Source organism: Mauremys mutica, chromosome 10 (assembly GCF_020497125.1).
Source record: "Mauremys mutica isolate MM-2020 ecotype Southern chromosome 10, ASM2049712v1, whole genome shotgun sequence".
Lineage (NCBI taxonomy): Eukaryota > Metazoa > Chordata > Testudines > Geoemydidae > Mauremys > Mauremys mutica.
In genome coordinates, this window is record NC_059081.1 from 22,753,954 (window position 1) to 22,770,876 (window position 16,923).

A 16,923-nucleotide genomic window follows, 5' to 3' on the forward strand; every position below is an offset into this window, starting at 1 on the left:
GCGGTGCAGCGCGTACGAGCCGGGGCTCGGTTTGCTCGCAACTCAGCTGCAACCTCCCCCCTCCCCCCAGCCCGCCGCCCCCGCTTTGTTCTTCCCGTTCAGTGTCAGGCTCGCACGTCCCCGCAGCATTTTGCTGGGAGCTCTGACACTTGGAAAGACCCCCCGCCCCCGCCCTCCTGGGCAGCTGTTGCCGTTTCGCTGGAGGCGCTGCCGCCTGTTAGCCCCTGGAAACCCCAGGGAGGTGGCCCGCGGGTGGCCACTGAGGCCTGGCTCGGCGGGGCTGCCCCTCTCCCGGGCAAGCGCCTGGCCCCGCGTTAGGGCTCGTTCGCTGACCGCCGTTTCCCAGCCCTACGCGTTTGTCTCCCCGCGCGTCTCTTCCTTGGCGGGGCTCCCAGAGGCTGAGGGACTCGCCCCCAGCCCAGGAGCGGTTCCCAGGCGGGACTCCCCACGCCCGGTTAGTTCGAGGGGCAACCCAGGGCCGGGCTCCGCCCCCCGTGGCCCAGCCTCTGCCGCCCTTCGCTGCCTGACATGCACGTTTCCCGCCCTCCCGCCGCCTTCGCGAGGGCTCTTGCGCGCACCCCCTCGTCTGGGTGCCAAGCCCCGGCCCCGGCGCGAAGCAGCGCAGCTCCCGCACGCGCTGCGCGTGACAGCCTCGAGCGCTGCGCGGAGCCACTCCCGCCTGGATCCCCCCCTTCGCGCTGGGACTGGCCGCCAGCGCAGCTGGCTCGTGCACTTCCGCGGGGCTGGGCTCGCTTTTTATTATTTTTAGATCATATTGGCCTCGTTTAACCCTGATTTCCTTCTCTACCCTCCCACTTACATCCTTTTGGCCCTGGAAGTCTCTCTGGTTTCTTCCAGCCAGCCCAGCTCATCGAGAAGAAAAGGGGCTCTTCCAGAGTTTAATTCTTCTTGTTAAAATTCCACTCCCTCCTCCATATTACAAACGCTTTGTATAACTTTTATGCCTCCTTCAGTTGTGATGTTATTGCTCTGGCTAGTCCTGATTGATCGTTAAGTGATGCTGGTTTTTAAAGTACTGCCTCCATAATGCTGGAGCAAAGACTTTGTATTTGGCATGCTCCTTGCCTTTGGAATGCCTCTCCTGGCAAGATCAAGAATTCTGGTTTGACTGGGATTCTTATGTTAAAATTCAAAGCTCATTTGTTCAGTTAAGGCTTCTACTTAGAAGCAGCTTTCTCTTCTTCTCCCTGTTAAGTGCTCTATGATGCTGCTTACATGAAGGGTGTGTTGTAAGTGCAAGATGTAATATGGTTATATAGTACTGGATTACCAGTTTTCAACAACAGCTGTGCATATTCACTAGGAGTGTAAGGAAATATCAGAGGATAATATAGCATTGCTATTTATTACCCTATAATTAACGTTCTGATAGTGCTTCTATTATAAAACCTTATTTGCAAAGCTTCATCCGCCTGTGGCAAAATTTCACTTCAAGATGAAGCCTAGTTTAACATGGTGAAGCATTTTTAAAGTATTTTAGTAAAAATGAGTTTAGCCTATTACAGGGTAGTATTCCCCTTGAATTTTTCCGATTTAAGCTGCTTTTGATGTTTGCACTGATCTGAGCAAAGGACATTTGTTGCCTTTAAAAATATAAATGAGGGATAAAATCTGTCCTGTTACTCTGGAGCACACCCATTGGAGATTTATACAGGTGTAATGGAGAAGCAGAATTTGCTCCAGACTTTTAATTTAATGCTGTTCTTTTATATGCACAGACTACTGGTGTCAATATAGAAAAATCCAGCATCCTGATTTAGCACAAGTTTGTGCAAGGTCAGAGGACACAGGGCATAAAACATGCATGGCAGCATGTCTATACCAGGGCTCCCAATGATACCAACATGAGACTGAAATGGTGCTAGCAAGGGCCAGAACATTTTGCAAACATTTCCGTTGTGTAGACAGAGCTGTTCTCTTCTTCTATAGGAGAAGGAAAAATAATTTCCTTATGGAACAAACCTGCATTCCCAGAACACTCAAAATAGGCAGTAACTTAAACAGACATGCAAGAAGCGTGGGCTCAGAGCCCTAGCGTATCACAGTGAACATGGCAGAGAGCTAGCTATCTGTGGTGAGGCACTGGTGTAAGACATTACAGAAAAGCATTTAATCAAAGATCAAAAGGGCAATTACTAGACCTGCAGTGAAACTAACAATTTATATCAAAGAGCTCACAGTTCCTATTTCAATGTAGATGAAACAATAATAGATACAAGATAAACAAAGGCAAGGGCTGATCCTGCAGCTCTTACTTGCATGAGTAGCCCAGTAAATATAGGCTATTCATATGAGTATGGACTACAGCACTGAAAACCAAATTTTGTATCTAGAACATTTTTAAAGTAAAAGCTTTAGAAGAATTTGTGCAGAATGACTGGTTCTTCCTTGGTTCTGAGAAACTACTAAAAATGCCGGCAAACACACACTTTGTGATTGTTTCACACTATAGCAGCACCCAGGCTGCAGGCCTCTTGTGGTGGAAATCCTCTTCTTTGGAGATTGAGGGGAAGAGCACTCTCACAAACCTTATACCACCTGCTGAGCCGGGAAGCCTGACACAGGTTAGAATAGCTGAGAACACTGGCGGTGCTAACCAGGAAGGGGGTTGGCTTAGTCCACTTAGGTGATATGCTGATTATACAAAACATTTCTCAGGCATCTTCCATCAGTGGGCCTCCTATGAACCTAGCCATGAATTAAAGCAATCATGGAGGAAAGTCTCTCCCCCCACAGCTCTTCTTGGTGTCTAGGGAGTGAATCCTTTATTTACAAAAGTTTTCTCTGCAGACATAAGTGGGTGCAATTCGAACCCTTATAGGGGGTAGATAAGTCTTTCCTCTTAGGACGGGAATCAGGATATTAGTCCATAACAGGTTCTCTTTGACTTTAAAAATACTAAATCCTACTAGTATGAAGAATAAATGAGCATGTGCAGATCGACAAACACTCTCTAATTATCTGCTGACATACAAACTTTCTGGGTACATTCTATCCACAAACTAAGCATTTCAAGTTGTGTATTGACATGCACTTAGGAAGGAAAAATCCAATGAACAGCTACAAAATGAGCAATAACTGGCTAGGTCATAGTACAGCTGAAAAGGATCTGGGGGTTATAGTGGATCAAAAATTTTATCTGATTCTACAATGCGCTGCAGCTGCAAAAAAGGCTAATATTCTGGATTTATTAACAGGAGTGTTGTATGTAAGACATGGGAGGTAATTGTCTTTCTCTACTTGGAACTGGTGAGGCCTCAGCTCGAGTGCTGTGTCCAATTCTGGGCGCCATGCTTGAGGAAAGGTGAACAAATTGGAGAGATTTCAGAAGACAGCAACAAAAATGATAAAAGGTTTAGAAAACCTAATCTATGAGGTTAAAAAATCTGGGCATGCTTAGTCTTGAGAAAAGAAGACTGAGGGGGGAGCTGACAACATCTTCAAATATATTAAGGGTTATTATAAAGAGGGCAGAAATCAATTAGTCTCTGTGTCGACTGAAGGTAGGACAAGAAGTAACGGGCTTAATTTGCAGCAAGGGAGGTTTAGGTTAGATATTAGGAAAAGCTTTCTAACTATTAGGGTAGTTAAGCTCTGGCACAGGTTTCCAAGGGAGGTTGTGGAATCCTTATCATTGGAGGTTTTTAAGAACAAGTTGGACAAACACCTATCAGAGTGGTTTAGGCTTACTTGATCCTGACTCAGTGCAGGGGCTGGAATTGATGAGCTCTTGAGGTCCCTTCCTGTCCAACATTTCTAAGAGCCTCAAAAAGTAATAGGGACTTCCACTTTCTTTCAAAAGAAGAACCTTACCGGTTCTAGGGAAATTGTTACACCATCTAAAGTTTTGACTAGACTTGGAAAAAGGTTGAGTTCAGGTCAGGCTCATCTAGTTAAGCCTGACCTAAACGTGACCACTTTCCTAATCTAGAAAACGTCTACATGAAAGTGCCTCCATGTGTTCCATTACTACAGCATTGGGGGTATATACATATCTGAACAGTTAGAAAGATAATCTTCTATCCCTCCCTGAGGTTTCGGTGACTCTTCATCAGTAGTGGAGAATCAATTAACTTCTCAAAGACACATTTATAAAAAAATCAACTGTAATTCACATACAAAAGATTACATTAAACTAACAGCGATGAAACCAAAAAAGTAATAAAAAAAACCCCATAGTTAAGGCCTGCTTCTCTCTTTGGACTTGATCCAAAGCTCACTGAAATCAATAGGAGTCTTTCCATTGCCTTTAATGGGCTTTTGGATAAGGTTCAATGTTCTTAACTCACAATATCATGTCTTGGGATAGCAGGGGTGTCAGAACAATGTGTGAGGGGATTGTTGCCTATGGGCTTGAGCAGGAAATCAGGACTCCTAGGTCCCTTTGATGGTTCTGACATTGATATTTTAAGCTATTTAACCACACCATGCCTCAATTTCCCCATCTAAAAATACTTATTTGCCTCCACATGGATGTTGTGATATTTAGTATTTGCAGAGATACTCAGATGAGAAGTACTATACAAAGTGCAAAGTGGTATTGTTACTTATGTGCAGCAACAACTAGACAGACTGTCAGGATGAAATGACAGCTTTAACTGTTGCATTAAATTTCTAGCGGTCAGTTTAAAGCAGAAGTATGCAGTAATTTTAGTGTATGTACCAATAGGGAGAAGCAAACATAAATGCACAGATGATTATTGTAATATTACATTTCTTCAGTATCAGTAAAACATCACAATGTTTACAAGTGACCCATCAGAATGTCATGTAATAATTTCCCTGATCAACAAAAAGCAATCATGGAATACTGGTATGCGTACAGTATCTCTCGCACTGTAAAATCTGAGACCACTACACTGCTTGATGGTATAACAAAATAGATTAACTATCACTTCTGAATTGTAAGTTCAGAGTTCACAAGTATGGATAACAGAATGTTTAAGAAAGAAACATATTACTCAGTACATTCGTCTCTGAATGGCAGGAACTGGGGTGTATTGTGGAATTTGGGGAAACACTGACAAACCTAAAGAAGAAAACTCAATTAGTATTCAGGTGATAGAGGCTTTTTTGGAGGTGGGGAAAGAGACGCTATCTTGCCCCAAACTAGGGAAGCTGAAAGCTTATTTGTCAATTAAAAGACGGCAGTGTTAGCAGAGTTTAAACCATAATGACTTACCGAGAGAATTCCTGTTTACCTCTTGCTTCTTCCCAGAACACAGTTGAAAATCTTGGAGTTGTTATAACATTTTATTATCATTTGCAAAACAGATTCTAAATTCATCAGATAAAGACACAATTGTATTCATTGACTCTGTCACAAGGATATGCACAGTGATAAGCATACAGATGGATGTACACACTTATACATGAATGAGATATGCTAATTAAAAAATGCAGTGGGCACTTTATTAAAAATTTATTGTACAATCTAAATCTTCAAAACATTTTACATCAACAAATACAGCAGCCTAATGCTTAGAATCATAAGTGATTTATCTTTAAAAGATTATATTTGTAACTGAATGCAAAGATTTTTGATGAACTACAGTTACATAAAAACTACTGTTTTTTATTGGAAGTATTTTGACTGTTATCTGTTTGTTCTCCATCCTTGAGAGAAATAAAACAAGTGTCTCAGCTTTCATTTTATCGGATAGATGGCACCATGTAACATATTTCCCATGCTAGTTTGAATTACAGCTGTTTATCTTGCAGCTTTCTTTAAGATTAATTAAATGCAAATGTAACTGTGAATCATGGGAATACCTGCCAGACCCCTTATTAATACCTTCACTTAAAAACCTTGTGCCAGAGAGTCATTAATTTGCAAAAAGAAAAGTGCTTTGCCTACAAACAATTCGTAGATGGCTGCCCAATTAGTCCAGTAGCACTCTGATCCTCCTTTCAGGCCCTGTGGCCCTTTGAGGACACAATAAGGCTCCAATGATAACCTGGCAACCTAGGTAGAAACCCAGCCAAGTGTGAGCGTTTGAAGCTGCAGTTTGGCTGCCATCATGTCGGCAAAAAGAAAGAATTCAGGCACCATGTCATCCAGTACAAAGGATAAAAACAGATTCAACCGGAAATTCAATGTGGCACCACATATGGGATACATGAGTGCGGTTATACAACAGGCCACATATTTTTTTTGAACAGTCTCCTGCATGTGATGCCGAGGACATGTGTAACCATCATAACGTCTCTAGGAATCTGTATTTAATTTGAGTTGGGGTGGTGGCAGGGATTGGAGATCTGAAGCCGCCACAGGTTTGTGGCAGATGGCTCTGTGTCAGCTATGACAAGCAGCCAGGCTCAGCTTCCTCTGCAGATTTTCTTTTCTCTCTGATCAGGTAAATATGGGCACACTCTGGAAAGTTCTACAGATTCTGCCTTAGGCTGCAAGTTTGTGACTTAGCCCCATCTGTCACAAATCTTCCCTAGGTTCTGTTGTGAGCAGAGACCTGAATTTACCACGTAGTGCTGCCCAAGAAAACTGATCCATCTCACCCTATGAGAAAAAGAAAAGGATTCAAATGAAGGAACATGAGCTGCTAAAACACAAAAGAGCTATCCTTAGTGTGAACAAAACAACATAAATGCTTGATTAATATATAACTATTTCATGTCTTCAGAGGTAGATTCTGAAGTAGTGCAGATAGTATAAATACTACTGTAAACCAGGGTCAGAAAATCCTGCCCTCTGATTGGATCAAAGTATTAGACTCCCAATCTCAGGATGGAACAATTTTGTAAACAAGTGCTGTTTGCTGCAAACACTTCGCCTGATATCAGCACATTGCTGCGCTTATGAGGCTTTATGTCTGACTGAGAAGTTTTTAAATCGGAACAAAACCAGAAGATGCTTAAGTGATGATTTCATTTCCTCTCCCCAGAAACAAACTTCACTTTTAAAGGGACAGTCATGGGTGAAGCATCACTCTACCAAAAGTAGGAACTGTGCAGTTTGTTTTAAGAATGGTGCAATCATGAGTTTTAGCAGAATTTGGTTTACAAATATGCTTATTTTTAACATTAACTTTCTATTAAATAATGTAAACAGCAGGGGCTGGAAAGTCCAGAAGACTAAGAAAGGGATATGATGGCCTGCTCTTCACCTAAGCCACTGGTTCAAATCTGATCCAGGTCAGTAGTGACTCAGTTACTGATTTTTTTTTAAAATGATCTACAGGAAATTATTTGGCAGTCTCCGTTTATTTGCTATTAGACAAGTATTCATGCCAACAAACAACTGTAAGTGTGGTTGGCAGTCTCAGCAGAGGTGCTGCCAAGGACTGAATGGGCAGGAAGACCAGACTCTCTCTCCCACCTTTAGACAGGGCAGACCATGGCAGGGGCATTATATGGAAGTTTATTGTGTGTTGTGTTGCTATCAGTTCTGTGGATGGAAGACTTCAGTCTCCAGTATTTTTAATCTATCATTTTTCACATGTACTAAACTCAATTTAAATATTTTTGAAGTAAAATTGCCAGGATTGAGTAGCAGTAATGTGGATACTAGTCCTGATTTTTTGGCCTTTATTTCATAACAACCTGCTGCAGGATACAAATAAATTATAATATCCTTCTCCACTGTGTGTATATTGGTGGAAGTGTGTTTGGGTTTTATGGTGTTCTGATACGCCAGTACCATTACACAACTGAATATTTGTGTGGTTTTTGTTTGTTTGTATATATAAAACTGCAAAGGCTCTCACTGGTTGTTATTCAAAGGAGTGGAATATGAATCAACCAAAAGTTCCTAAAATTGGGACATTTCCAAGCTCCACCCACAAAACAAGCTCTTCCCACTGGAGGCATGAAAACAAGATTTCACTAGCAGAAGAGTAATTTCCCATAACACAATGGACCCTCTTCTTTCTTGCATGATTTTATCAACAATGAAATAATTAACATTGCCATTTTAAAAATCATCATTAGACTTCAGAGTTAACATTTCATTCAAATTAAGAGGGCCAGTTCACCCTATTCTCAGACCTATCACTTCAGGATATCTGCAGATTCAGGTAGACAGCACTGCATCAGTTTTTTGCTCCATTAACATTTTTAAGATTATCTTTGCAACCATAAGAACTAAAGTTTATTTAATAGGAAAGCTGACATTGGGAGCACAATATGCCAACATTCAAGAAAACAGCAGTTCACTAAACCACTTTGAACTGGCTCAGTTCAAACCCTGTAAACCACCTTGTCCTCTTTTTTTAAGTAACAATTAGGTCGAGAAGAATCTAAGAGGACAAACTTGACCAATGCAGTAATTACCTTTGGAACTCAACATTCAAATACACCAAATGCCTTTGGAAACAAATGTTCAAATACTGGGTCTGTGACTTGGCTGCTTTTACGGCATGAAGCTAACTGCCCTAAGCCATCTGAGAAGCACACCAGACATCTTTCATTGTACAAACCAGCCTGGCTTGTAATTCTTTGCTCATTAATTTTAACATTTCCTTCTTTTCTCCATATTTTAAAAATCAATTTTAGGGTGCAGGCTGATGCATCATCTGTTCCCTGCTATTGTTATAATATAAAATACTTTAAAATCAGAATAACAAATCACAGGTAATAAATAAAACCACCTGGAATCAAAAACTAGCCTGTCTATCCTAAACAATCCAAATGACATGACTTTGTGTGACTCTCTTTCCTTGCTTGTTTGTATATTTCTAACAAGGAATGCAATGGAACATCTAAGTAACTGAGAAACTAAAGACAAATCTTCTCTCACCAATCTATTAGAATTCTTTGAATGTGACATTAAAGTAATGGAAAATGGAGAACCAAGTAGATATAATTTACTTAGGCCTGGTCTACAGTGAAGGGGGGCCAGGGGGAAAGATCTAAGTTATGCAACTTCAGCTACATGAATAATATAACTGAAGTTGATGTACTTAGATCTACTTATTGAAGTGTCTTCACTGTGGTAAGTCGACTGCTGATGCTTCCCTGTCGACTCTGCCTGCGCCTCTCGCACTGGTGGAGTACCAGAGTCAACGGGAGAGAGCTCAGTGGTCGATTTATCACGTCTTCACTAGACACGATAAATCAACCCCTGCTGGATCGATCGCTCTGGAGGTAAGTGTAGACATACCCTTAGACTTTGACAAAGCTGCTCACAAAAAGTTACTGAAGAAACTAAGTAATCATGGGGTCAGAGGCAAAGTGTGGTCATGAATCAAAAAATGGCTATGAGACAGGTGACAAAAGGTCAATTTTTGTCACAGCAAAGGATAGCACTGGGTTTTCTCAAAGTTCCATATTACGTCTGATGTTATTTAACACTTATTATTTCTTTATTAATCTTGTGAACGTGGTGAGTAGTGAGGTAGCAAAATTTGCAGATGACACAAAATTAATTAGAAGACTATGAGAAACTACAGAGGGATTTAACCAGGCTAGGTGAATGGACAACATGATGGTAGATGAAGTTCATTACTGATAAATGCAAAATAGTGCACATGAGATAGAATTACACATCCACCTCACAGGGTTCTAAATTAACTTTATCAGCTCAGGAAAAAGGATGTGGTGAACACTGCGGACAGTCCACTGAAGACCTCTGAATGTTCAGCTATGGTCAAAAAAGCAAACAAGATATTTGGATGCATAAAGAATGGTATGGAAAATAATACAGAACATGTTGTAATGCCATTATATTAACTGATGACATGGTTTCATCTGGAATACTGAGTGTAATACTGGTCATCCCATTTCAAAAAGGATTGAAAAGATTGGCATTATTTACTTTAGAAAGGAGACAAATAAGAGGGGACATGATATATATATATATAAAAATAATGAATGTCATAGAGACGTGAGATTGGGAACGCACCAAGGAACTCAGAATGCCTCCTGGCACTCCCTCTAAGCCCGCTCAGCCTGCAACACCTAGCTATGCCTAATTAGGAGAGCTGGATGGGAAATGGTTTTCCCAACCCAGGAAAATTTTTGAGATTTCAACTATTTTTTCTGCCTTAAATTGGGACAAAGAAAAAACCTCAGAAATTATCACGGAACTGAAATAATGAAATATTTCATTCTAGAAACAATATACACCTCTACCCCAATATGACATGAATTTGGATATAACGCGGTAAAGCAGTGCTCCGGGGGGGAGGGGCGCAGGGCTGCACGCTCTGGCGGATCAAAGCAAGTTCGATATAACGTGGTTTCACCTATAACACGGTAAGATTTTTTGGCTCCTGAGGACAGCGTTATATTGGGGAAGAGGTGTATGCTCATAATGATCCCTGGCTGTCTGCCTAGCAAGCTGCAGCACAGGTAGGGACCCTGGAAGCCCTGGCAGCTGCTGACTGATATGATTCTTGTCAGTTTAACTGCTGCCCATTACTGAATAGCAGTGTTAAAGCTGAACAGACTCTTGGTGTCAAGTTAACAAGAGACTGACCAGTGTCGCCACTGGGTAGCAGTAAAACTGTCAAGAATCATGTCATGCCAGTTTCTAGTCGGCAGCTTCCAGGGCTTGTACAGTCTCCAGCTCCATATCAGCCAGGCTATTGGGCTGCCAGAGCCGATGGGCCCGGAAGCCCAGGAAGCCCTGTGTTCTTGGTAGCCTGCATGGAGGTTGAAAGGGAACTGGGAGCCTGGGAACCCTGAAAGTGCAAGCTCGCAAGCTCTGAGGTTCTGTGGTCCATCAGAAATTTGTCAAAATCAAACGATTTCCAAAAACCAGTCCATTTTCAATTAATTGGCAAATCCTGACTAAAAATGATTAATCAGATTTTTTTTCCGATTAGTTCTACTAAATAGCATGATTGGGCCCTTAGACTGTAAATTACTCAGGGCAGGGGAAATAGGCCTGACTGGGATCTTACTTACTTAAACTGGTTTCACACCAGTGTAATGCCACTGACTTCAGTGGAGGTACTCCTGATTTAAACTGGTGTAAATGAGATAAAAATCAGGTAATATGTCTTTTCATATGCATGTAACGTACTCTTGTGGTGTTACAGAAATAATAATAGTAGTATCAGAAAATGGTCCAAATTCTGCTCTCAGTTAAACTGATATATGAATGAATTTGCCTGTATGAGCTGAAGTTGATAGAAAGCCTAGCTGGGCTTATTAAGCTGGCATTGGGAGCTGATGCACCATTGTTATTTGTTTAGTTCTGACTGTGAGTGTACTGGCTTAGAATACACAAAAACAAAGACTAACTTTTAGCTAAATAAAACTAGAACAGAGCAAATAATTGATCCATTATTTTTTGACACAACTATCCCCTCTTCATCTGTTAATCAATTGTGGGATGGAGCATTCAAGTTGAAATGAGTTTTCAGTGCCATTAAAGTATAAAAGGTAAACAGTGTGTACCATGAAAAGTCCTTATTAGGTACTTACACTTATGTATGTTTTAAAAATACTATAAATATGTATGTATGTAATGTACAGTTCACTGTTACAGTCTATTGTGTTAGCTTGTTCACTTTCATGGGATTGGAGGGCGGGGGGGATTGCTTGTTTGAACTTCCATTAACAAAAACAGTGACACTCCAGGCCTTGTGTTCTGGTAAATATCAGCTTTACTTGGGCATTCAGAGGTACTTGGCTTCACTTTATACTTCACAGTGCACCCAAGACTTATTCACAACGCAGCCTTTGGTGTCCTACATTTTTTAAGTTGATTGCCTTTTTTGTAACAAGTATCATTCTATCTTCCTTTGCCTCTAACTTTATCAGTTGGCACAAGCACTGCACATAATCGACATAATAATGCAGCAATGTATTTGACTACTTTTGATACTCTTAATACAACGGCAACAAAAATAAGCAGAAAATGTAAGCAAAGGCTTATTTCTATTTCAAGACTTATGAGACAGAATGTCTAAAATGTAAAGGAAAAATATTCTTTTTTGCTTTTATAGAGTTTTTCTGTCTCTTTGTAGGAACACACAGCTGTATTTTGAACTTTTAGTAATGGAGCATGCCAGAAAAGGTTATGAAAGAAGAAAAAAGGAGCAAGTTGCCATATCAGATCTCTTTTCCCACTTTCCCTGTATCACTACTGTACATACTGTATATGGACTCCTAAGTGTAAAGCAAGTAATATCGGTGTATAAGCTTGTGTATGACCCAGATGAGTTCACCGCTGAGGTATTGTTTACTGCTAGTTTCAACTGTCTGAAGAAGTATTTCATTTACAACACATTTCTAAGTGGACATTCTTTCAGAACCTTTTAATGGTAGTTTATTTGCAAAATAAACAATTCTTGTATATTTGTGTCTATGTGTATTCACATTCTCAAGGCCTGATACAAAGCCTATTAAAGTCAAAGGGAAACTTTTTACTGACTGTCACGGGTGTTGGCTCAAGCTCTGGTTTTGTAATTCTAAAATGATTTGTTCCCAGTCCTTCCAGTGCTACTTGTTTAAAAAACTACACCTCTACCTCGATATAACGCTGTCCTCGGGAGCCAAAAAATCTTACCGCATTATAGGTGAAACCGCATTATATCGAACTTGCTTTGATCCACCGGAGTGTGCAGCCCCCTCCACCCCCCGGAGCACTGCTTTACTGCATTATATCCAAATTCGTGTTATATCGGGTCGCATTATATCGAGGTAGAGGTGTACTACAAATACTTAAAACTTGCAAACACTCAGTTGCAGGGTTAATAATGTGCAACTTGAAGTGATGTGATAAACTGCTCCATTTCTGTGGTGGCACTTTACTTATAACTCATTCACCAAGGAGTGTTTTTTCAAAAGGAGGCACTGGACGCAAATGAAGCATTTTGCTTATGGGGCTGTGTACACATTCCTTTCTGTGCCATACTTTGATATCATACTCTTTTAGTATCAATGTTTGTTCTGCCACTATTTCCATTTTCAGCATCCTAGCATTCCCTTTATGCAGGAGCTAGGGATCCATACGCATAAGGTAGATCCATGTGAAAGAAAACTGCTAACTGAACGCAAAAATTGGGAAATGTCAGGGTAAACGTTTAAGAACGGTTTTCTCTTTGAAGTCTCCATGTATAGTACTGACTCAAGAAGTAATGCTGAATACTGGAAGTGTTCAGTCAGCATTTTAAACTATTATGAGCTACCTTCTGAACCATTGCCAAGTTAATAGACAATGAAAGATAATGAGCTTGAAATTGGGTGTTAAATTGCATTTTTGGTTCTCTCCTTTTTTACTTGAAGTTTAACTGTTTCCTGCAGAAACAACATCTTCTTTTGATGTATCATTATGTAAATGACTATTTTTAGGTCACAAAATAAGTCAAACATACATTTAGGACTAAATTATACCTCCTTCTGCATGGGTATGCTAAAGGAGAGGGGGCAGGTGATGCATGCATTGAGAGGCCAGGCATTTTCTGGTTCACAGTGCAAGGAGAATGGGGATAGGAGGATGAGTGCTGCTGGTAGTATTAGTGGCCCAGGTTAGGAGAGGTTTACTTGGCAAGTCCACTACCCGCATGCTGGGGTGGCTACAGGTATCACAAGGGGCACCTCTATCCATGCTCCTCCAGACCTCTAAAGATGTTGGGGAAACTTTTAAAAGTGCTTATGTGATTTAAGAGCCTAAGTCCCATTGACTTTCAATAGGTATCAGGCTCCTAAGTGACCTAGATGCTTTTTAAAATGCTACTTGTTATACCTTTATCACACTCTTTTAAGGTGCCTTGCCCCGGTCCCTAGGGCACCTGAGGCTTGTAAGAGCCCTAATTTAGCACTCAGTGTTGTAAATTTTCACATTAGCACATGTAAAAATAATAGCTATGTTATCAAAACATCACCATGTGATAATAAGTTATTAGTGAAATAATGTAAAAATCAGTACACTATCTACAAACACATAACTAAAGAAAAGTTTAATTACTACCATGGCGTACAAATGCATCTTAAAAATCTGAACGCAAGTTTAGCAGAGACTAATGGATCAGAATTTTATTGGTCATTCCAATAATTTAAACTTTTATTTCTTTAAAGAAATCATTGCAAAGAATAATGGTGGGATAAATATTAGTAAACGATGCTTTCAGTAAACTTTCTTCTAAATTCTTCAGATAAGAAATTATAAGCACATTAAGAGTTAACTTTTACTTCATTTAAACTTTTAGTGCAAAGAGTTACATATTCACAATAATTGCCAAATAGTTCCAAAAGGCGCAAAAAGAACTTACCTGATGTCATTCACCTCAACTTCTAGAGGACTGCAGATTAAATTATGATAGGAAGGTAGGTTTATCCTCATTAGTGTAATTGTTGGATCTTTCTTTTACTTTCCTTTTAAACTAATGAGTTACATTAATCCAGGTTCATTTTTATAAGCCTCTTGGGTCCAAATGTAAAGGACAGTCATTTTAGAAAACAATAAATTTAAAAAAAAGCATGTAGCATGCATTAAGTATATGTAGTCATAAGACCTAGGTTAATACAACTGGCATCTAGTTTAATTAATCCTTGTTAGTGTAATAACTAATATCCCTCCCTAGCATGTTTCCTTTAAACATTAGTATGTTAATTAAATGTTGTTGTTTTTTTAAGTTTTTTTCTTTGTACTTCAATATGGCATTATATCTTGTAAAACTATTCTTAACAACTACCTTGTAGAGATGTTTCCTTACAATATCTGGTCTCTTGCAGAAATTCTGAAGCCTTTTAAAAAGCTGTTCAGGTGTAGAATACAGATATTCAGCTGCAGGAAAAACAGATACATTTTTAATGAAACAAAAACCTCAAAGCACACACTCGATATTAGTCACTTTACTAATTAAAAATGCATATTGCTCTGTGCCGCCTCGTGTTTTACATTATTTAAGCATGATTTTATAAGGTTACCTCAGCTCACAAGGATGTTTAATGCTAAATAAGACTGTGTAGTTGTGCTGTTTAGACATCTCCTTTGGGTGATTAAAATACATTATTCTAATGTAACACAATGCATATGTGATACATTTAGTGATGAGATTTTTCAAAGAACTGGTACTATATTAGTATGTATCCTGTACCACAGTTGTATATTATTAAGTATTAAATGTTTAAATAATTTGGTGTGATTTTCAGACCTCTATTTTTCTCTCTGTATATCATTAAAAAAATCTGCAAGCCATTGCAGCAGCACTGACCTTTTTATAAAAATGTATCATTATGGGTTGTGTATGCTAACAATGAAGAATGCTATTTCAAAACTTGCTTTTGTGTTATCTTGAAAGAACAGATGGTAAATATAAACTTAGTCTAATGTATTAAAACACATAAAATTTTCCTTAACACTAACATGTTGGCTTGCCAAATAAACAATTGCTTTTGCTTAAGTTTATTCTCAAACTTTACATGAATCATGTATTAAATTTCAACAAAAAGAATGTGCATCAAAGCAGCTACCTGGAAATATTTCTGGATACACCAAAGCGTTAGGACATAGTGGATAACAACCACAATATACAGCTTCTATCCTAAAGATTAAAAATGATAAACAAATACATTAAAAATACATCATGGAGCCAAAAAAACATCTTTTGGTCCAACAGCATTGAAGTTGACTGCATAAAGCAGAAGTAAATCATTTTCCCTGTTCAACAGTATAATCCTTCTAACTGCCAAAGTTGCTCTTTTTAAAAGATAATTTTATTGATCATATGAATTACATAGAACAGAACAGCGAGCATATGTTTTGTTCGCTGAATAAATCAAAGCGCGGCTCTGCATTTTTTTGTTTTTTAAATACTGTTTAACACATTTTATAATCAGCAGACAGACACATGTAACAACATGGTGAAGTATGGACAGCTTTTCTTAATAATGCTTCAGAAAAACAAGGATATTCATGCAATAACAATTACCTGGCATAAAGTGTTTTGTTCTTAAACTATAGGAATTCAAATGTTACACTTAAACATTGTCTACGAAAAGTGCCAACATGTTGGGACATCTTCATTTTATACACATGATTCAGATCATATGATTCAGGACACAAAATTTGTATTTTTTTAATAAATAAAAGGTCAAGAACCTTTTGCCAAAGCATTTAGTGGTTTATACTGTTGTTTTCTTGAGGAATAATTTAAATAACCTTCCATAATATCAAACCTAAATATTTTATTATTCCAAAAGAATGTCAGAAAGTTATCAAATAGCAAATCTAAAGAGAAATTATCAAGTTTATATTTGCATTTTGATAGCTGAACAGGTTAAAGTACTGAGTATTTAACTTATTCCTTTTGCATAATGACCACTGATCTGACATATAATAAACTTTGAAGATACAACTGTAATTTCTGTTGGCCAGAAATTACACAGTGAAATTCAAAGCACTTTTAAAAATATGTTTATTTTATGAAAGTCAGAATATATCCAACATGCTGACCAAAGAAGGGCTTTATTTTTAAATTCAGCTTATTTCCTCGTCTTGTCAACAATCACTTTTTCAAATTTATAATGACAAAACAAATGCATTTTGACGTATTTCTGCACATTTTGTTTTTATTTTATTACATTTGCCTAACCTGGTTCAGAAAGAATTGTTTCTTTTTGTCCTGCTAAGTTTTGGGGGGAAAAGAAAGAAAGTTTTGTTTTAAATCTGTTCTTGGCCTTAGAAGGACCAAGATACACATTTCCTCTCAAATACTTAGCAAGGTATTAATAGCTTTAAACAATTGTAACTTCATTTTTTAAAAATAATATGCATTTTAAACATTAACAAAAATTTCAAAGTGTTCAAAGTCTACAACTATATTTTTTTTACTAAAGGAAAATGTTTCTAGTATGTGATTTACTTGATAATTTTTCAGTTCTTAAATGTTGTGTAAGATATCAAAACAAGAAGAATATTAAAGTTTTCATTCATCATAAAAGAAAAAGTGAAACCATGGACGTTTCAGTAATAGCTGCAGGCCAAGAAGCAAT

At 38.7% G+C, this 16,923-nt stretch overlaps 1 protein-coding gene across 7 annotated transcripts in view; it reads right to left on the reverse strand.

Annotated features, from left to right (window-relative positions):
* Positions 1-4,111: 4,111 nt before the first annotated feature.
* Positions 4,112-16,923, reverse strand: part of GTDC1 (glycosyltransferase like domain containing 1) — a 277,533-nt gene continuing 264,721 nt past the window's right edge. For 6 of the 7 annotated variants that reach the window (XM_044978283.1, XM_044978281.1, XM_044978287.1 and 3 more), the window contains 3 exons: positions 15,403-15,473; positions 14,622-14,713; positions 4,112-6,535 (listed from right to left, as the gene is read on the reverse strand). In XM_044978283.1, the coding sequence (XP_044834218.1) occupies positions 6,452-6,535; positions 14,622-14,713; positions 15,403-15,473 (247 nt within the window). In that variant the 3' untranslated portion in view covers positions 4,112-6,451. Of the gene's footprint in view, positions 6,536-14,621; positions 14,714-15,402; positions 15,474-16,923 lie in introns of those variants that run through there. The other variant, XR_006572171.1, reaches the window with a different exon arrangement.